The sequence below is a fragment of the Trachinotus anak genome, unplaced genomic scaffold (assembly GCF_046630095.1).
Source record: "Trachinotus anak isolate AG129_WGS33_773 ecotype Australia unplaced genomic scaffold, CSIRO_AGI_Tana_v1 ptg000025l, whole genome shotgun sequence".
NCBI lineage: Eukaryota > Metazoa > Chordata > Actinopteri > Carangiformes > Carangidae > Trachinotus > Trachinotus anak.
The window spans coordinates 19007878-19028278 of record NW_027273876.1 but is presented as its reverse complement, the minus strand read 5'-3'; the positions used below and the strand labels follow the sequence as shown (position 1 = coordinate 19028278).

The 20401-nt window shown below is 40.9% G+C and overlaps 1 protein-coding gene across 1 annotated transcript in view; it reads right to left on the bottom strand.

The window, feature by feature from the left end:
- Positions 1-206: 206 nt before the first annotated feature.
- The window catches only part of reep3b (receptor accessory protein 3b), a 35293-nt gene continuing 15098 nt past the window's right edge, over positions 207-20401 (bottom strand). Inside the window, exons 3-8 of the mRNA XM_071463171.1 lie at positions 17047-17123; positions 15514-15634; positions 15290-15403; positions 9045-9207; positions 3796-3929; positions 207-3543 (exon numbers count right to left, since the gene is read on the bottom strand). Of these exons, the coding sequence (XP_071319272.1) occupies positions 3472-3543; positions 3796-3929; positions 9045-9207; positions 15290-15403; positions 15514-15634; positions 17047-17123 (681 nt within the window). The 3' untranslated portion in view covers positions 207-3471. The remainder of the gene's footprint in view (positions 3544-3795; positions 3930-9044; positions 9208-15289; positions 15404-15513; positions 15635-17046; positions 17124-20401) is intronic.

The window sequence follows — 20401 nt, the reverse complement described above, 5'->3', positions numbered from 1 at the left end:
GATATAAGTTAACCAGTCAGCCTAGCTAGTTAGCCAGCTGGGTAAGTAGCAGGAGCAGCCTTGTTAGGCTAAAGCTTGAAGCTATATAACTTTTGCATTGTTTTTGCTCTGGCTAACAGGAGCTAACCGGCTGAATCTGGTCACACTCAACAGCAATCACAAACTTCTAAAGCATGGACAGTGACAATGCAACAGGCCCCAGACGCTTTATTTGTTGCCCAATTAACAGGGCAGCGTTTATTTTATTGCATCTAAAATCCAGCAATCCACACACCAGACATTTAACCTACACAGATCCAACAACCCAGCCACTCTCTGGGCAAGTACATGAAGCTTTGGTATCATTAGTCAGTTATGAGCATTAAGTGGACATGAGCAAGTTTGGCTTGTTGTTGCACCTCATTAAAGACCAAACCATGGCTTCCTGTCTATAAAGCATTAAGATTCTCCAAGTGTGCTGAACTCCACTGGAGGGATGGACACTATTCTTCCAAAAGATGTCTCCTTGTTTCATGTTATATGATGATGCTGGACAGCGTTGTCTCCATTGACACCAGCAGGGGGAAACATGCTGGACATGTGCTGTTCTGTTTACATCTTTGCAGACATCCACACAAATGATTTTAAAAAGTATGTAACGCACAACCCTGCAGCTGTACTTCAAGACCAGGTTTGCATATTTTGAAGTCCATCTTGGTCAAGTTTGAAGGAATTCAAACTAACATGTAATTTGTTTCAATTAATGCAAACTCATACAGTGTAAAGCCCACTGGTGATGACCTTTTTATGAGCTTCGTCCAAGAGTCCTGAGGATGAGTGTGTCGCTCCTCTGGTTGCCTCACCTGGGCTGCAGCAGCAGGAGTCATTCTTTGTTGGATATTTTACCATCTACAGTGAGGAATCCAAAATACTTCCACACTCTGCCTCTCAGATGTTTCGGTGTCATGATTTGATCAGATCAGCACAGCTTTGCTCTGTAGTGTCCTTAACTCATACGCTTAGACTGTTAGACTGAATTTGGGCAGATAAAAAGTGACATCCCTGCAGAAAACAATGATCACATGTCCATATCAACATTGATCTTGATTGGTGAAGAGATCTACTCCTACTGTGATTTCAGTGCAAGTGGTGGAGGACAAAACTCAGTCCTCATTTTTTCACTTTCCAAATAATCGCTGTCATCCACTTGTTCAGATTTTTCCTTTCATTTGTCACCTGTCTGTTTCCAAGAACATAATTAAATCATTAAGAGTTATTCTATTTTAGGACAGACGTTCTGCTGAATCAGAAGCACAGCGACGGATTGGAAGGACAATGTTTCTGCCAGAGAAACAACATAAAGCGACTCTTCTATCTCTCCATACCACAGCAACTTCTACAGTCTGTCAGCAGTGTAGTACTGACTTCAGCACTAGAGGACAAAAACAAGTCAAACTTTAAAAAGCAATGAGAATTTTTAAGTTCACTCTGTGTGCTGCATCCTCCCACAGCAAACTACATTATAAAATGAGATGACAAGCAATAACAGGACTGATATAAAAAAAAAAAAAAAAGATTTGGGAGGAGGTATGTGTGCAAAAACTGGTGGTTACAATATAAAAGACTCTTTCTGATCCAATGGTAACACAAAAATAATAAAATTCACTGATAGAACAAAATACAGCCAGAAATTTACAACCAGGGATGTGATCAGGACACACATTTGATACCCTCAAAACCCTAGAAAATACACCAGTAAAAAGTACACGAGTAAAAAGTAAGAAATCATGAATAGTAAGAGGGAGTTCTGGGTCTTCACATGGAGAAATTACTTTGTTTCATTCATATGGTTCTCTCTTCCCCGTCCTCCTCCTCACTGGTGTTCACTGTCTTCCTCTGATGGCAATAAGGGATAGTGTTGATCTGCTTTCAGATTGAGTCGAGGCGCGTTTAGTTCCTCCTCTCCTAAAGTTCATAAGTGAAGTCGGAACAGCTGGTGTCCTGCTGAGAATTGGGCTCTCATATTGTCATCACTGTGACAGGGAATGTTGCAAGTGCCTGCAGCTAAATGTGTCCACCAAGGTAAAAATAGTCTCCACTACTATACTGAGCCATACAGAGGTTAACAGACTCCAACACTAGTGTCTGAGCTTCCTCATTGATAAAATACCTGAAAGGCAGCAGAAGCAAAACTGGCACCATGTTCCAAGAGGTCCTCTTCATGAGTCACTTCATAGGTAATAAAATTATTCAATAAAGTTGTGCAGGTCATTTATAAGCCAATAATAAAAACAACTTTCGGATTGCCAGGTCGTGAAAAATATCCTCAGCTTCTTATGCTTGCTGCTAAGATGCTGGGAAGCTTTAAAGCTAATGAAGCTAATGAAGTTGAATATTTAGTATTCAGTATGATCAGCAGCTGGTCTCTGCTGTTTTCTGCTGCCCAGATAGTGGACAGTCTCACATTACACAGTTATTTGATCCATTATTGAAATACAGCTATGTAAATTTCAAACTGTGTATATTTTGATTGACAGCAGCCACTGTGGCCGAAGTGGCACCTTCAATTAATTTAACTGCAATAAAAGCGTTAAAGTGCTACTTTAATTTGACCTGTAACAAACTAAACTGTGGTTTAACATTAGTCAGGGACCTGATTCAGTAATGATACGAACCATATCTATCTAAAGTTTGTTGACATTAGTCACCATAAGTGATGACCACATTGAACCATAAATGAAACTCAATGAGTGCAGCTTTAATGAAGGTCATGGCTCTTACTTCTGAGCCAGAGAGTCTGCAATTATGAATGTTTCAAGTTTTCAATGAAACGTTTCAACAATAACCTATAAAGTCTGCAGTTTTTCATGTGAATGAGTGGTGAAATAATTAAACCTATTTTGGTCCAATGGTCCATCAGTCTATTGGGAGATTCCCTGATGAATTACATCAGACTAAAGAGCCAAATAGATGAAGAATGTCACGTTGGAGGAGGAAAAACACCAGCAAAAAGGATTTTTCAAATCCTGGCAACCCAAAAGTTGTTCTTATTAATAGCTTATAACTGTGCCTTAAAGCATTAGTTAATGACTTTATTAATAGTTAAGTCATTAGTTAGTTAATGAACTCTACATAGAGGAAGCCTTGTTAGAAAGTGGTACCACAAACAGAGGGATCTAAAATCTAAAGGACCACAGATATATAACATCACGCCTAAACACATGAAAAACAAATGAAACAAACACAAGTCCATGCAAAAAACCTAATGTACATCATTGTCTCCAAGACAAACATCAAAGTTCTCTGAGAGTAAAATCTCTCAGAGTCTCTGCTTTAGGATGAAGTAGATAATAAATATGTCAGCAGAGAGATTAAAGAGTCAGACCGAGAAGAGCTGGAGTACAAACAATACCATCCACCAATCAGCAGGCTGCTCTGCTGTGTGTGTATGTGAGTGTGAGTGCGTTGGTGTGTGTGTCAGCAGGAGTCTTTTCATATTCCATAATTAACAGAGCTCAGTGCTGGTCTCTTCTTGCCTTTAATCTTCAGAGATCCATAACGAACCTGGTGACAAAATAATGAAAATGATACACTCAGAATGTGTCATGTGCAAAAACAGTTTCTGCACCATCCAGATGATTTAAAAGTAAATATACACAACAATATATGCACAAATTCACAAATACAAACACGATATACAAACTCCTGAGCACTTCCTCTCTTTGACTTCTCCCAGACTGCTTCCTTTTTTCATTCACATTTTGATTTCTGATATAATTACAGATGTTTTTCTGTAGTAGGGATCAGGACACTCACATCTTTGCGGACCCTGGATCGTGAGATCTTGACACTCTGCGATCGCCTCAGTCCTTTCTGACTAAGGGCCTCGTCCTCAGAGAAGGTTGGCTCAGCCTCTTCATCTGTCCGCTCGTCCTGGTCGTAAAAGTACTCTAAAAAACACAAACACATACACACACTGTAACACACGCTTAGATATATGTCCATTTCAGAGACTGTGTTTGGTTGTTTTGCCAAGCTGAGGCCAGGAGCCTAACAGTCAACACAATCAGGCTAAAAGAAAAAAAGTGACACTGTTGTCGTTGTGCAGGGTGGATCCATTACACAGTGTTTGAGGTAAAAGTGTGAGACACCGCACAACTAATCAGACACATTATGTTTTTCATCAATTTATTTACACATCACTGAAGCTAATAATTAGTCATTTAATGAAGTCTATGAAATGAACAGCTCTATACTTCTGATGTTTTTCTATAGTTATTATTACTTTCATTATCAAGTGTTTTTATGCCTAATGCAGAGTGTGATCAATAATAACTGCCTCAGGCCGTGGAGACAACACTGGTGATTTGAATGGAGGGAAGACTTTCTATGTTTTATCAATGACAGAATATGTATGAAAATGTTTTCATATACAACTACTAAAGCTGATGGTGAAAAGGATTATTTTTAGGAATATTTGATATCAATTACTTCTCCTAAACTAGTTTACCTCACCATTTAAAGACCCTCTGGAACCTGCTGGACGGGTAAAGGAGGAGGCTGCTAGTTGGCAGCCAATTACAACTTAGATTACAACAGAGAAGAGAAAAGTGTCCAGAAATGATTCACTTTAAAGATTTCAAACTATAATAACCACAAATAACTGCATTTGTTTAGGGGAAAGTGGATTCATTTAAACTGTGAGTTTGACAGCAGCTCGTCCAGCAGGGGTCAGCAGATATTCACCAAACACCAGTTTCTACTCCTGCCTCCCTGAGCAGATCTCATCACAGAAACACAACAGTTAGAAGGGAAATAAATGAACCAACACAAAAACCATATGTTTCACATTGCAGGAAGGAAAATCAAGTTTCTAGTAAACAGACTGCACTGATATTCTTTGCTAACCTACAAAATGCCTCTGATTCACACTCTCTGCTAGGGGCGGAGCTGTCATGCAAGACACTGGTCTGCTTAATGGGAGTAACTTTAGGTTCAGTGTCTCAAGACACTTTGACATGTGAACCAGGGGCCAGAGATCAACCCACCTACCCTGTGATTAGTGGATGACCTGCTCTGTCCCCTGAGTCACAGTCGTCCATTAAGAGCCTGACAAGTTTATCAATGCAGCCAAAACAATGTGGCTCAGACAATGAACAGAGAACTGTTTTAGTAAGAATACACCCGTTCATCAATCCACAGCCACCATGTTTTTTTCTGCTCCATCACAAAGATGAAAATGGTTTCATTTGGTAAGACTCAGCTCATGACGGAGCACAGCACAGATTTCACTTCAGTACAGGCTCTTTAATTTCTAATAAACATGCAACAACATTATGTCACTTATGTCAAATCTGGAAGACTTTGTGACCTTAGATGACAATTCTTCTGATTATTGCTAACTCAGTTAAAGTATGACCACCCACGTCTTTAAAGTCTATTAGTGTGAAGCACAGTCTGTATTTGAAAAGCTATGTTAAAACACAGTGCTCTGGTTCTAGTGACTGCTGCTGCTGCTTGTCACATCTGGAGTCTGGACAATCTCTCCACTTTGCATCTCCCAGAGGAAAGAGGGTGGGAAGAGCCTTCAAATTCCAACTCAAGAACAAAAATACCATCTCAACACTGTTTGTGTTGGCTGGATGTTAACAGACACAAAAAGACAAAAAAAACACCCGAAGAAGCCTGCAGCCCCCCCCCCCCGTCTGAACCACACTCATGACACCAACAAGAAGTGAAGTGATTGTAAACTTTACCAAGTGCTGTCTGAGAAGCACACCGAAGTTACAGCAATGTTCCAGGGTTTTATCTACACAGAGCTACGTTTTCTAATTTCATTTCCTGCCAGTCACTCCAGCCACCATCAATCTATTCTGAGGTGAAACTCTCCCATTTCCCGCCATGTACAGAGCAGAGGGCCCAGGACTCCTCGTCCAATCAGGACTTTGGATACCTTTTAAGTTCTTCTAGCAGATCCACTGCCTCGTACTGGAAGTAGACAAGGTTTGGTATCTACAGTGTCATGCCTCATTCCAACTACTCTGTTGCCTTGTAACAGAAAGGAAACAGCAAAATGCACCAGCTGAAGTTCATCATCTCAGTCAGCAAACATCAAAGTGCATAAATACAATCAAAGTACGCTTACTGTTTTTCTTTTTGGACATAGTAAGGGTTATGTGATATTGAATATTTTTTTCTTTGACAGCTCCGGACATAGTCTCCTTAATCAGCTATTCTGTTTTCTGCTCATGTTTTCTGAATTTGAATTCTACCACCACCAAAGCCACCGAGATCCCTCCACATCTCTTCTTATCTCAGCTTCAATGATGGATTCACCAAAGATAGAAGAGTTCTGATGATAAAAACAGCAACGAGAAGCTTTGAAAACATCACTTTGAGCATTAATAAGTTCCCAGAGCCCGACTTGTGATCTAACAACCACTGTTAAATACTTGATTTGTTCAAAAATATATTAAATGATGATGTGCAATGTTGGTGCAACGTCATTTGCGCCTCCTGAGGACACTAGAGAAATGAATCTGTGTATCCTCTGATCAAAGCTTGTGATGCAGCACAAAAATAACTATTTAGAGCATTAGAAACCTTTAGAACACAGCTCGTCTTACCCTCACCCTATAATCCCACAACCCCACCAGTGCAGCTCCAACCTAAAGGCTAGCAGTATCCTACATATTTCATTCTGAAAATAAATCCCTTGAAAAGATAAAACCAACATTGTGTTTTTCCATCTCTCAACACTTTCTGACTTCCCTCTTCTGTCTGTGGCTCTCAGCTCTTAACCCACTGATGGTGTAAATCTTTAAAAACACCTCACATATATAGTAGTTAGTTTTAGTTCCCTAAAACAGCTGCTGTTTCTAACAAAAGTCACTCAAACAGGAGGAAATAGTGTTTTTGAGGGGGACTATTTTTTTCAGCAGATTAATCCACATTTGGTGCTGTAGAGAGTATTGGAGACAGCAGGACAGCGTGTGTAGGACTGAGTCAAAATAAAGTAGTGTGTTCATGGTGATGAATGAACGTGTCACCCATGTGCTTTGAATATGAAACAAAGGAGCTCTATGGCTCAGAAGAATTAGAGGACAGTCACTGGTGGTTTGGCTCTGCACTAGGAATTCTCCTCATGACAAATTTATGTTTAGACTGTTTGACAAGACTAAAAGCAAGAAAACAAATCAGGAAACAGTCAATATCAACATCTGGGCACGAGTGTGGGGAGGGGTGGGGGGGGGGCTGCACCACCAGCTAGTGGCAGGCAGCTGCATAACATCTTAGATGCAACAGCCGATGTCATACATCAATGAAATATTAATGATTATTTTAACGACTGGTACCTCTGGTCCTGACAGGGCAGCAACATTTGACTGTTTATTCGACTAATCACACACATCACTATGCTACACAAGGGATTCGCTGACACAATACAGAACAACACCAGTTATACTTTGAGTCACACAGTTCACAGATCACCTGTAGAAATGCATCGCTAATAAGAACAGAGGAGCTCCATAATGACCACTGCAGGGGGCGATGTGACAACTAATGACAGCAGTGAGAGCCGTATGAAAGAGAGCAGGGTGAAAACATCTCTCCTCCCTTCATCTCTCTGCTGGCTGAGCTGAGCTGAATACATAATACACTCTTTCCTCTCTCAGTATGCTAATGTTGTACACCAGCCTTCCTTTCCTCCATCCATCCATCCACCTCTTCTACCAATTCACTCCTCCTCCATTCATCCCTTACATCTCCTGCTATACATTCATCTGCCCTCTTCTCCTTCACTCCCCCCCTTCTCTATCCCTCCATGCCTCACTGACTGGCTGTGTGTCTGTGTGTGTGTGTGAGTGAGAGAGAGAGAGAGAGAGAGCGAGACAGAGAGGTAGACAGAAGGAACAGAGAGAGTGTGTGTTTGACATTCCACCGGCATCGCACTGAACCTCATCTCATCTCCTCTGTCTGCAGGGAAGTCAGACACAGACATACAGACACGCGCACGCGCACACGCACACACACACGCACACACACACCTTCAGAGTGATTTCATTGTAATGTCTGCCAACCTGCAGGTTCCATCAAGCAAGAAAGGGAGGATGGAGGAAAGGAAAAAAGAAAGAAAGAACAACAAAGAAACATAACATGCTGAATGAAAACTTGATGTTGCGTTGTGTAGTGTTGTGTTGTGTAGTGTAAGAAACCTGCCTGTGTGCCTACTCGTGTGCACGTCATGACCTCATCATCAGTTGAAAATTCACTGTCCTCACTGTGGATACATTACTGAGGCATGTCATACATTCTCATTGTCAGCACACTTTGGGTGCCATCAATTTACAGATGAGAGTTATTAAACACGTTCTATGTTTTTTGGTGTGACCTTCTTTTTGCCTGAATGTCTCTATATGAACACACAAAGGAGAGAGGCTGCTCAGTGCTGTATGGAAGAAACATATTGACGGAGCCTTAATAGTTCAAAAATAAGTCAAAAATTTAGTTAATGTTTCCCTTTGTCTTATTACTGACGAAGTTTTTCATCATGCTTTGAGTGACTGACACAGGAAGTACAACTGACAGCGGAGCTCCTTCTTTCAGCTTTAATTTGGTCATTAGTCAGGAGCTTCTATCAGTTCTGGTTTGCTGTTTGATGTTCACACAGCTATCACTGCATTACTTTGAAGAGGGGAGAAATGTCTACACATAATGGTGATGAGCTCAAGATTTAAAAAGTGTCTTTATTTCTGTGGTCTCTGAGTGGATTCATGGACAACTATCCTCAGTGTCTGAGTCGAGTTTGACTTAATGTAAATTCCATCAATAATTATTATCATTATTACTATTATTATCATTATTATTACTATTATTATCATTAATAATATTATCATTATCATCATTATTATTATCATCGTATTTATTATTATCCTTATCATCGTCGTTGTCGTTGTTATCATTATTATTATAAAGCAATGACACAGACTTTCTCGAGAGTCAACAGGCAACTGTTCAGTATTTCATGTTAGTTTGTGTGTGTTTGTGTGTGTGTGTGTGTGTACCTGGTCCGTCGGCAGCATCAGTGCTCTGAGACCTCCTCATGGCGGGGTTGGCTGAGTGGGAGCTGTACTGGTACAGCTGGTTTCCTCTGTCGTCCTGCTGGCTTATCTGTGTGAGGTCATGCATACTCAGGCTCCGAAGCTTCTCTGTAATGGCACCCTGCCCCTATCAAATACAAACGCACACGCAAACACACCAATCAATATTACATCACTGGCAATCTGCAGACACAATAGGACACAATCCAACACACTGATGAAGTGAGTGAGTTTTGAACACAGCCTCAGACTCCTTCCCAGACTGAGGTAGGAGTTTTGTTGCATTTGAAAAATCAGAATTAGTGTATGTCAGAAACAACTACATGATTGTCAGTGAGTCTGTTCTGTTGTAGGTGACTCTTCATATTTATGGATAATATACAACTTCACAAGAATTGCATTTATCAATTTACAATTAAATCTACAACATAACATAGTGAGGGCACTGAATACTTTCTGGAGCCTCTGTATGGCAGTGGCCTACAAACTGTACTGTTCCTATATTTTTGACATTCACTCCCCTGTGACTGGTATAAAGCTCTGATGTCTGTCTGCAGGTCTGTCACCTCCATGTCAGTGACAGTCCTGTGACACATGGTGATATGACCACGTGTCAGAGAGTTTAGTACCAGCAGAGCATCATCATCATTCGCTCAGTAACACACAGCTACTGGAACAGTTAACTCTGGCCGTCTCTCAGAGCATTTCAAGAGAATATAAAGTTCTCCAGACTTTAAACCTTTTACTCTGAACTTCTGTATTTTGGTTCAGGTGTCCGAGGAAAACCAACAGTGGCTTTCCTACTTGAAAAGTGTCATTGTTTTAAGATTACATGGGAAATGCAGAAGTCAGATGTCAAGACAATAACCAACAATCTACCCATTTATTTTACAAATTACTTGGCCACTGGTCACAAAACTAATGAAGCAGATCAATTAACCTCAATTAAAATTCAGCCTCTATTGTCCTGCTACAACTGACACACCCGAGTAAGAATTTAGTTTGCAACAGCTGCAAAACCAGCTGACTACAGTTTGACACCAAACAGTGGGACAGAACTACTGTCATTAGGCAGAAGGATTGCTAGCAACTGTCTGGCAGATCAAGATATGAGTGAAACAGATAAAATGTCAGTTTGTAGGGCTTGTCTTTGAAGAGGCTGTGTCATCATTAAGAAACAAACAGGGAAGAGGCCTGTCGGGAGGTTTAAAGATAATAACATCAGATTATAACAACATGTACAGACAGTATATATATCATGGGTAATATTTCAACTTGTGTCAGTGTGATGGTTTGATGATGCTGATAAATAAGAACCAATCAAACATATATATATCAGTTCAGCCAATTCAATATTAAATGAGTGAACAAGTTGTCCCTAAAAAGCCTGACTGATGGACAACTAAAATATGATGTCAAAAATACATACATAAAAATGTCTAATTGATACATAATAATAATGTTATGATCATCATGGATATTATTGACACGAAACCAAAATTCTACAATGATAAAGACGTCATCGTGGACACAGTTCACAAAATGAGAGCATCGACAGGACAAAGGGAGGAGAAATTTAACTGAAGAAATTTTTTGATTAAAAATCTCTTTTTGATTAAAAATCTCTTCAGTTAGTTTTCTCCTCATCGTTCAATAAAGCAAGTGAAAAAAGAAACAGGAAGAATATGATAAGTGTTTTAATGAAATGAAAGTTTAAACACAGGAAAAAAAACTTGAAACATTAAGGAATATAAATGTAGAAAATTAGGTTGCAAATATTGAGTTAAATGTGTTTTGTAAGTACTGCTGATTCTTTATTACTACACTGAGAAGAAGGTGGGAATAAACACTGAAATGTGTTCTCAGCTACCAGCTCTGGTGAAAGAACAGAGATGGATGGGGAACATCGTGGAGTGATGCTGGTGTGAAATGGCAGGGAAACACTGTCAAACATGCTGTTTACACTGACTGGTTTTTACCTCCCACAGCAGCCTGCTGACACACAGAAACCCTGAAGGAAGAAGGATGTCAGTACAGAGAGAGAGAGAGAAACAAAGTCACAAGAAGGTTAGCTGGTAAGCAGGCTGGGGCAGATCCACACATCATCATTATTGTGACCAAAAAAATTTGAAACTACACAGTGTGGCTTTTAGCCTAAAGTCAGTGTGCATGACAGTTAGAAACAAAGAACAGAGGAAGTCCAGCAGAAGTGATACAGTTGTTCCACTGGTGTCATGCACTTCTAAAAACTGTTATCATCATTAGCAGGAGCACGATACTCTTACAAATGTCCATTACACTGGGAATCGAGGGGCCTAAGGATGGCAGGCAGGTAGTCAGCCAGTGTGCATCTGCAGGAGAGGTTATGTAAAAACATACCTACATGCAGCTGGTATGTTTTTTAATGATGCTGTAATGTCTGTGTTAGATTTACAGTGAAAACATGTGAGACACAGCAGGATATTTTCATGCACCAGCAGTCAGTTCAGTTCAGGATTAAAGCCATGCATCTTAAGACGGGCTGGCTTTTAAGAATATGAGCTATGATCTGCATGAACTTTCCATTACCACTATTGACCACCTGTCAGTGCCAGTGGTGAGCTCAAGTACAGGCCCAACAACATAGCAGGATAGTGCTGTCTCTGCATGTAAGGCAGGCACAAATAAAACATCCCATAAGCACAGAGACTCCATAAACTGTAGAACCTTGTTCCTCATATGGGTGCAGCAACAGTCCCTTTGAACATGGGCGTGTTATCTTGAATGCACCGAGATTTTTCAGAACAGTCTCTCTCCTTGTGTTACCTCGCCACATACATATCTTTGAAACCTGGAAACCAAGGACTGTTTTTCAAGCAACAACCCAAACTGGTAAAAACATATCTGAACAGCAAGATTCTGATTCAGACACAGCCCTGGCTGACATGCTCTCTTTTGGGGCGTACTCTATCGGCTGTGGGCATCTCCAGATTTGAGTCTCTGCAGTTACTGTTCACAGACCAGGGAGCAGACCAACAACAGCAACAGTTGAAGAATACAGTCAGAATGGAAAAGTTCAAAACCAAGTCTGTTTCTTAACACCTGCAGAGGCTTTACTAATGCAATTTAAAATCGGCCTCAGGCTACATGCACATCAATATGCATGCGTGTGGCATGCATAATGAATCACCCAATGTATATACTAGCCTTGAGTGAGTCTCAGGAGTTTCTTATTCAATAAAATCACATGCTTAAAAGGCTGATTACATTAGATGCATCTGTAAAACAAACCACAGCTCCAGTCTCTGCCTCAGCCTTTCAAAGTGCTCTGTGAACTCTTTGGTATAGTCTGTCAGGTCCATTCAGACAGATGGATTTTATATGCAACACAGCTGGTTTTATTTAACCGGTAAAGGGTAATCAAATTGCAACTAACAGATGAAAAGCGTTTAAAAGATGTGTAATTGCACTGTGATCTAAAGCTGTTTTGATAAAACACAGAGGAGAAGGAAAGAGGAGACAAACAGTAAAGACATTGAGAGGCAACAGAAATAAAAGGGAGAGGGATGACAGGAAAAACAGGAGTATTCAGATAGAGAAAACACAAATAAAACGAGAGACACACAAGGCGTGGAGGAGCGAGAGAGAGAGAGTATGAGACTGGAATGTTGGAGAGTGACTGAGAGGTGTAGCTTTGAAGCAATGATTAATAGCATGTTTAATGTAAGCAGAGACGGAGGAGTTTTACCAGGCCCAGACTCATGTTACTACAACACACATACATTACACCAACTGGGTCTTAGGTCACGCAGTCACACCCTTGGCATTAATCCTTCTGATCCACATCCTCTCCGTTTCAACATACACACAACCGAGTCATTCATGTTTTAGTGTTTTTATTAGAGCAGAGTCAAACAGAGGGTTTTTTATTGTCTAAAGGATGAGCACAGAACACTGGGGCATAACTTAAGTCCAACACAAACTAACTGAGGAGTAACAGTGGCCCAGTTATTTGAAAGTAAGCCAGAGGACATTAGTCATTAAAGAGAACAAATACAACTTCCCGTCTTGTGGCATTTTAGTTTTTCCTGAGACTTCCTATAGGCTGTGCCAACTCAAAGACTTAAATCTCTGTGATGATCAGGTTTTTGAAGTATCTTTTTCATGTGGATGCACATGCACACATCATATCCTGGTTTCAGAAAGCCGGATTTGAGAGGCCTGGGCCTGGTCTTGGAAAACAAAATATTTCAATATGCCACCCAGAGTACTCCAAAAGAAACTGGGATGCTGTGGCATATAACCACCTGATTCAGTGCCTTAGTGAAGAGCAGGGACCATATGACGGGGCAGGTGAGATGTTGTCTTTCTATCAGCTGGTAATTAAACAGCAACAGGTAGTGGAGGAGCTGTGATAAACTTCATCTTTTCTCAGCTTTAACGTGTTAACAGGAACACCACGGGACTCTTAACATGTGGACTGATTTACTTGCTGTGTGGAGCCTCCGAGCTAAGTTGTTATAAGCAGAATCGTGCTGTCTTGTGTGAAGTGAACTGGAAACCATGTCCATCTGGTTTAGACCAGCATTTTACTGGTTGGGTTTTGGAGTCCACATGCTGTTCTACGTAAACATCATATCCTGCATCAAAAGCAGGATACCAGTGTGCATGTGAATGTATGTAATCAGCTGTTACATGCTCCCTCCTGATTCACAACCCTCACAACCCTCTCTCTTATTTAATCCATGTCATGTCTTTGTACTGTTTAGAAAGATTAATTCAAACTTTTTCACTAGCTTTATTCATTTTGTATTTTGCTTTTTTTTTCCCACTAATTTGCTGCCACATGTGATCCTGATAGACACACTGGAATATCTACACTGTCGATTATATGTCAAGTTGGGGACTTACAAGTTTAAGCTCATCCAATCAGACATTTTATCGTTACAAGTATGAAAATGTGATATTGCACTGAGACATGAAGTGTAGAAAGGTAAAAGCTGCCTCAGCTAAGATGACTTCTGAAAGCCCTTTTTTCATAAACCACGTTCCAATTTCAAGAGCAACATTAATTGCTCAAATTTTTTTCTTTAAAAGTATAAAGATTTATTTTTTAGAGTTGCAATAATTATTCAATTAATCAGTTGATCAGTTGATTCTCTGTTATCTTACAGTTCATTTACTATCTTTGGGGTTTGGACATTTTTGCTTGAACAAAACTAGAGAGTTAAAGACGTCATCTCAGACTCCAGGAAACTCATGGAGTCCTTTCAATGTTTTCTGACAATTAACTGATTGACCGAAAATATAATCAGCAGATTAATTGAAAATGAAAATAATAATTAGTTTCATTAGTACGGCCCTGTTATTCTTGCATCTGCGAAAACAGTGACTCATAAAACAAGTATCGTGTATCAAGCTAAACCATATCTATGTTAGGTGGCTTCAGCTGTTTATGTGGCTCTGACAACTCGACATTTTAAATTGTGTTTAGCAGTGCATTCCCACTGCCTGGGATTACCCCAGTGCAGTGAGGCCTGAGACAGCAGATCAGCAGGGATTATCTGATACACTCAGGTGTTCACACAATGCTGAATAACCAGCCAAACACACCTCATTTACACCACCTCTGCAGTAGGTGGGAGCTGAAGGACAACATGGCCCTTCAGAGACACACACACAGGATACATTTGCATGAGCAGTGTTTCAGACACTATAATCATATTTTATTCAGGATTGGATGTTGGTTTTAATGCAGCTCCTGCATGAATTTACACACTAATGGCCCTATTTCTGTTTGTCATCTCTCAAGTGTCGTTTCACAAGTTGAATCAGAATATTCTGTGGCAACAGGTCGAGTTTGGGAAACAATCTGCTGGATTGTCCTACTGTGCAAAGGAGGTAGAGGGCGCTGTTGTATCTAAGCAAAGGAAGGGGAAGCTTTCACAGCATCTCACAAAGGCAGATCCTCCTCAGAGAGGGGGAGGGAACAGGAAGCATTGGGATTTATGGGAAATGTCTCAATTTGATAAAATAGCACAAGAGTGAGATCCACGGTTCAAACTGCTTCAACCAAGCTGTTGTTGCTGTCTTTGGTCTACAAAGAGGCATCTTTAAATCAACTGATGATCACAGCACATTAATGATGAAAATAATGAGTAAAAGCAGCAGAATATCAGACAGAACAGAAAACAGAACATTTAGTGTTCAGAGAAGCCAGAGACACTTGCCTTGACCGCTGCAGTGACAGCAGCCGTGGCTGCGATGCTCAGTCCCTGTTTTCCAAAGTTCACCATGGTTTCATAGCTTCTCTCTTTGGCCTGGACGATATACTCATCTATTTCCTACAGGGAGACAATCAATTACACTTTTCTAGTAGACAGTTTAATCAGTAAAAAGCAGTGGGACTATAATAGTCTCCACAACAAATAGATGGATGGATGGATGATCTTACCCTCTCTCTGGAGGACAGCAGGGGGTGCAGACACTTTCTGTAAATGAGACTTGCTCCTCTGGTGTAGGGTGAAAGTAGCCAAATCACAAAGGCTATCTTCAGTTCATAGTACAGAGGAAACCTGGAATGGTGCACAGAGGGGACATCCTAACATTAATGTGGGTTGATATTAACTCATTAAGTCTTAGTCCTTTTCCACTACACAAAGAAATGTAACAAAGCATGCAGCTACTGTCGGTGCCGTTACCCAGATGCTGGATGGTAGTGAGGCTAGACAGAAGCCCCTGTAAGTAAAAGACATATGACGGCCTGCATGAGTTTGACAAACAGCATTTACAGGACTCTGAGACTTAACCAAGAAGACTGGAAGCTGTAACTAAAGCCCAAAGGAGCTTCTACAAAGTACTGAATTAAGGGTCTAAAGACTTTTGCAAAAGAGAGAAGAGTTTTTGATTTTTAAGTTTAAGTCTTTATGGATTAGTGAGAGTACATTGATGGAAAATGCAATTAAATCAACAACATATTACAATATGCAAACCCTGACATCTGAGTACTACCTGAAGCCACTGTATGCAGTGGTTGGTTGCCATCTTTGTGTGGCCTCTGATGCTTTTGCATGAAAGTTTGTTTCCCTTTTCAAATACTGTTTTCCACAGTCTTGCATGGTTGCTGTTGGGGCTTAGTGTGCCTGCATATGAATGCACATGATGTACAGAACAGATTTAGCACTCCCACTAAGAGGACGTCTCAACATCCCCACATCGTTGTCTTTAAATCTTTGAGGAGAGGTGGTCAATTTCAGCATGTTCTGTGAGGTTCACTTCACATAGAATGGTAACCTACCACATCTCTGGTGTTTGAGTGTGTATGTATGACTGGGGCGCAAGGTTGGATGTTGGTTAGATGTCTCACAGATGACTGGTGGGGGTTAGGATTAATGTATGCATCAGGTTAATTTAAGGGGAAAACGCAAATTGGTGTGGAAACATACTTTGACACAACACTGGCCCCAGCAGGGCCCTAAAATATCCATCAACATATATATGAGTAACTCTTCCATCATGATGTGTGTGATGAGTGGGAAAAAGGTTATCAATGCCACTTTCTCCTACATGTGTTGTATGACATGTATTTGAAATATTCCAGTTTGTAAAATGCAGTGGAAACACACAAAAAAGTCATACTAAAGAGTTCTTTCAGCGTAGGTTGTGAGAAGCCTCAGAAAATATCTGTATTCCCACAAAGTCATCCAGCTGTCAACCTCATTTACTGCAAGTCCATTCTAATTCCATTAGTTAACTCAGACATTTCAATTACCAACATAGTTCACATAAATAAGTAAATTTCCATTTGTGATAGAATCAGCATATCATCAACCCCACATGTAGTCATCTCATCACCAAAACATGGAAAACACAATTAACAGCGCTGTTGAGTTTATGAGCTTCAGAAAATAATTAAAAGCCAGAACGTTATGCATTTGTGCGAGTGTGTGTGTGTGTGTGTGTGTGTGTGTGTGTGTGTGTAACTCACCATGCCAGTGTGAGGTCAGTGATGGTCTCCACCACAGTGTAGAGGGCAAAAACAATCCAGTACATCATCCATCGCACCTAAACAGAGACAACAGAGACCCATGAGGTTAGACTGAGACATTTCCACTGATCGACTGATAAGTAACAAGAAATTGCAGCAACACAAAGTGAGAGCGCTGCCAAGTTTATTTTATATGCTGTAATGTGTCCTGCTCAGTCTTAGTCACAATTAGTTATTATACTAAAAGAAAAAAAAATTGAATTCTAAATACAAAAATATTTTTTTTACACTTTGACACATCGATATCAGTGTCATCTTCAAAAATCTAGTCCTGGCCTGTCAGCACTAAACAAATTCACTTATATCACATATATTTTAGAGGCATTGTTAATTCAGTAATGCAGACTTTTACCTGTCCTACAATTTTATGACAAAATCTGTGTGAATCTACTAACCTAACGACCCCCATCTGAATTTCCTCCCAGAACATAATATAATTTTGGGGAACTTGATTCCAACCTTTTGTTTCAGCTTTTATAAGTGTGGTTAGAAAATCAAACTTCAGATAGGTGAACCACTTTGCTATCATTGTATTTGTCTTCAGTAAATCTGCTGAAAGAAATTCCTGTTTGAGCAGAGCTGTTGCAGGCTGAGAAAATATAGGAAAGACAAGGGTGTTAACTGTTTTAGTGGACCTAATGCAGAGCCTATTGTTCTACTAACCCTGTTCTGAACGGATCCATCACGTGCACGTCGTCATTATGGTCAGTACTTAAGGACTTTAAATGAATGACTTTAAGCCACTTTTATACTGGGTAAGGCAGAGGGGTTAGATAATCGCAGGCTTATTTGGTATTCCCCTCTTTTCTTTCTGCTTTAATCCTGCACCCTGTCCCCTCTCAGGCCAGTAGTGGTGAGGTTTAGGTTCGTATTAGGTTCATATCAGTTCGTTTTTATGCTTCCTGCTGTCCTCCCTGCTCCCTCATTCCTGCTGTCCCTCTTTAAGGGCTTTCCAGGCTCTTCTGGCTGGATTTCCATATCAAAGCCAGCAGTAGACGGTGGCAGGCAGGCAGACAGTCACATGGCAGGCTGAGGTATTAGCCAGACCCGGCTGCAGCCGCATGACTGAACACACACTGACACTAGCTAATGAAATGTCAGTGTGTGTGTGGGTGGATGAGTGTGAGAGTAAAGAGTGTGTGTTTGAAGGAGTGAGAACACCAGAGGACAGTGAACACAAACACACACACATACACATTTACCTGTCTCACAATCACAGACACACACATGCAGTATAGCTCACATTAGGCAGACACTGTTCACACACAGACACTCTGCACTGTCTCTCCACTGCCTGCACCATTACTGCTGGACTGGTTAATTGGTGACCTCATCATGAACTCCCTCCACACTCACACACAGACTCATGGGAATGATAAATGTAAAGGAGAGAGAGTGAAACACAGAGCCAGTGAGATGGAGACGACGGCTAATTTATATGTTTCAATCTCCTGCCTCCATTGCATCTGTCTCTCTTCTACCTCTGCCTTTCATCTTCCACTTCATACCCTTTTCTCTCCCTCTCTGTCTCTACCAGCATTTTTTTTCTTTCCCTCCCTCCTCCATCTCATCAGTAGGGAGGACATTAAGACGTGACCTCAGTGAAATATACAGCAGCCATCTTGCCTTCCTCAGGCAATAGAAGACATTTACTAGCCCTGTCTATGAATAACTGCCTTCCATTAAAAGAGAAAGAGGAAAAAGAAAAAACACCTGACATCAGCTCTCTACAGCCAATGGACCGACGGGTAAAGCTAAACTTGGTGGACTTAGCACAGTGAAACAGCAGGCAGCAGTGGAGCCTGACCAACAGTAGGCGTACATGCTACAGCCATTCAGAGTCATTTTAAATGACTTTATATTGTTACAGTTGGTGTTTTCTTTGAAAAAATTTGATGTGAACTTAATTAGTAAAATCAGTTCCTGCCGCACTAACAACACAGGCCATCAGACAAGTCTGCTCAAGTTTGACTGGGATGCAGACTGAAATAGAGCGGAGGCAAACAGCATAGCCTAGGGGTCAGAGGCTTTAACTGCCCTCATCAGCACTTTATCGTTCCAGTGTCAGCAGTGAAGAAGTAGCAGACGGGTAGTGAGGGACAGTAAACAGCAATGTTACTTCTAACTGAGTGGTGTCAGCCCAGCAGGAATAGAAAAATGAGATGAATCTATATCCCCTTTTAAAGTAGACAAGAAACCCACTAACACTCACTAACATCTGGCTTCAATTCAAAAGCATTCACTCCAGGGTCAATAGACCCTGCAGTAGTCACAGGTAGTTCAGTTCCAGCTCCGATCAGCAGTGATGTAAACATGACATCCAGGTAATGCTAATTTTCACCCCTTCATCAAGCTTTTAAATCTTTAAGAGCACAAACACTGTAAACAGACCTGACACCTGCCCAGCACGGTGGCGTTCCAGTAGAAATGCCACAGCTAAACCTTCCACTGAGAGTGAGCTGCAGCCCCAAAATAAGTTTTCAAAACACGCAATCACTGACCGAAGCTTCTCACATAGAAGCTCCAACACTCACAGGAGCAGCAACCCTGGGATGAAACACAATCAACAATGTGTGTGTGTGTGTGTGTGTGTGTGTGTGTGTATGTGAGCTCTGTAATTGCATGTGATGACGTTGCTCCCTGCAGTTGTGCGTCCGTGTCCTCTCAGTCCAAACAGAAAGGCAGTGTGAAAAGAGTCTATCGCCTTTTTTTAGTGGGTTTACTTGCGTTTAAAAAAAAAAAAAGCTCTGCTTCTACGCACTAATTTTGGTGTAAAAAGGGGAAAAGAGAGAAGGGAGAAGAGGCTGTTTCAGTCACTGGTTTTACTTTTATTGGAGGCGAGAGTGTTCAACAAGACACAGACAGAGACATGTCTGTAAGCATGCACCCACATGTACTGTATGAACACATGTCCACACAGACACACACTCTAAAGTAATAAAAACAAGAGAAAGAGGGCTGGGCCTCTGGAATGAATTTACAAGCCAACTTTGTGATGAACTGGAGTAACCTCTGGCAGGGTGTGCTTCAGCTGAAGTCACATAAAAGCAGCCACAGGCCCACTGCAGCCGTAGAAGAGCTACTATCTTAACATAATGAACTCAGTGCATGCGTAAAATCCTTAGTATATGAGCTTGGGTGTGTGTGTCATGAAAAAATAAATTCAATCTCATGGATGTGTTTTGGTCAGATGATGATGAAAGGCTGGAGGCTTATTTGCAAAAGCAGTACATGATGCTTGTGGCTCATCTTCATGTGAGATCCAGTTTTCATTCACTGATTCAGCACTCCTCTT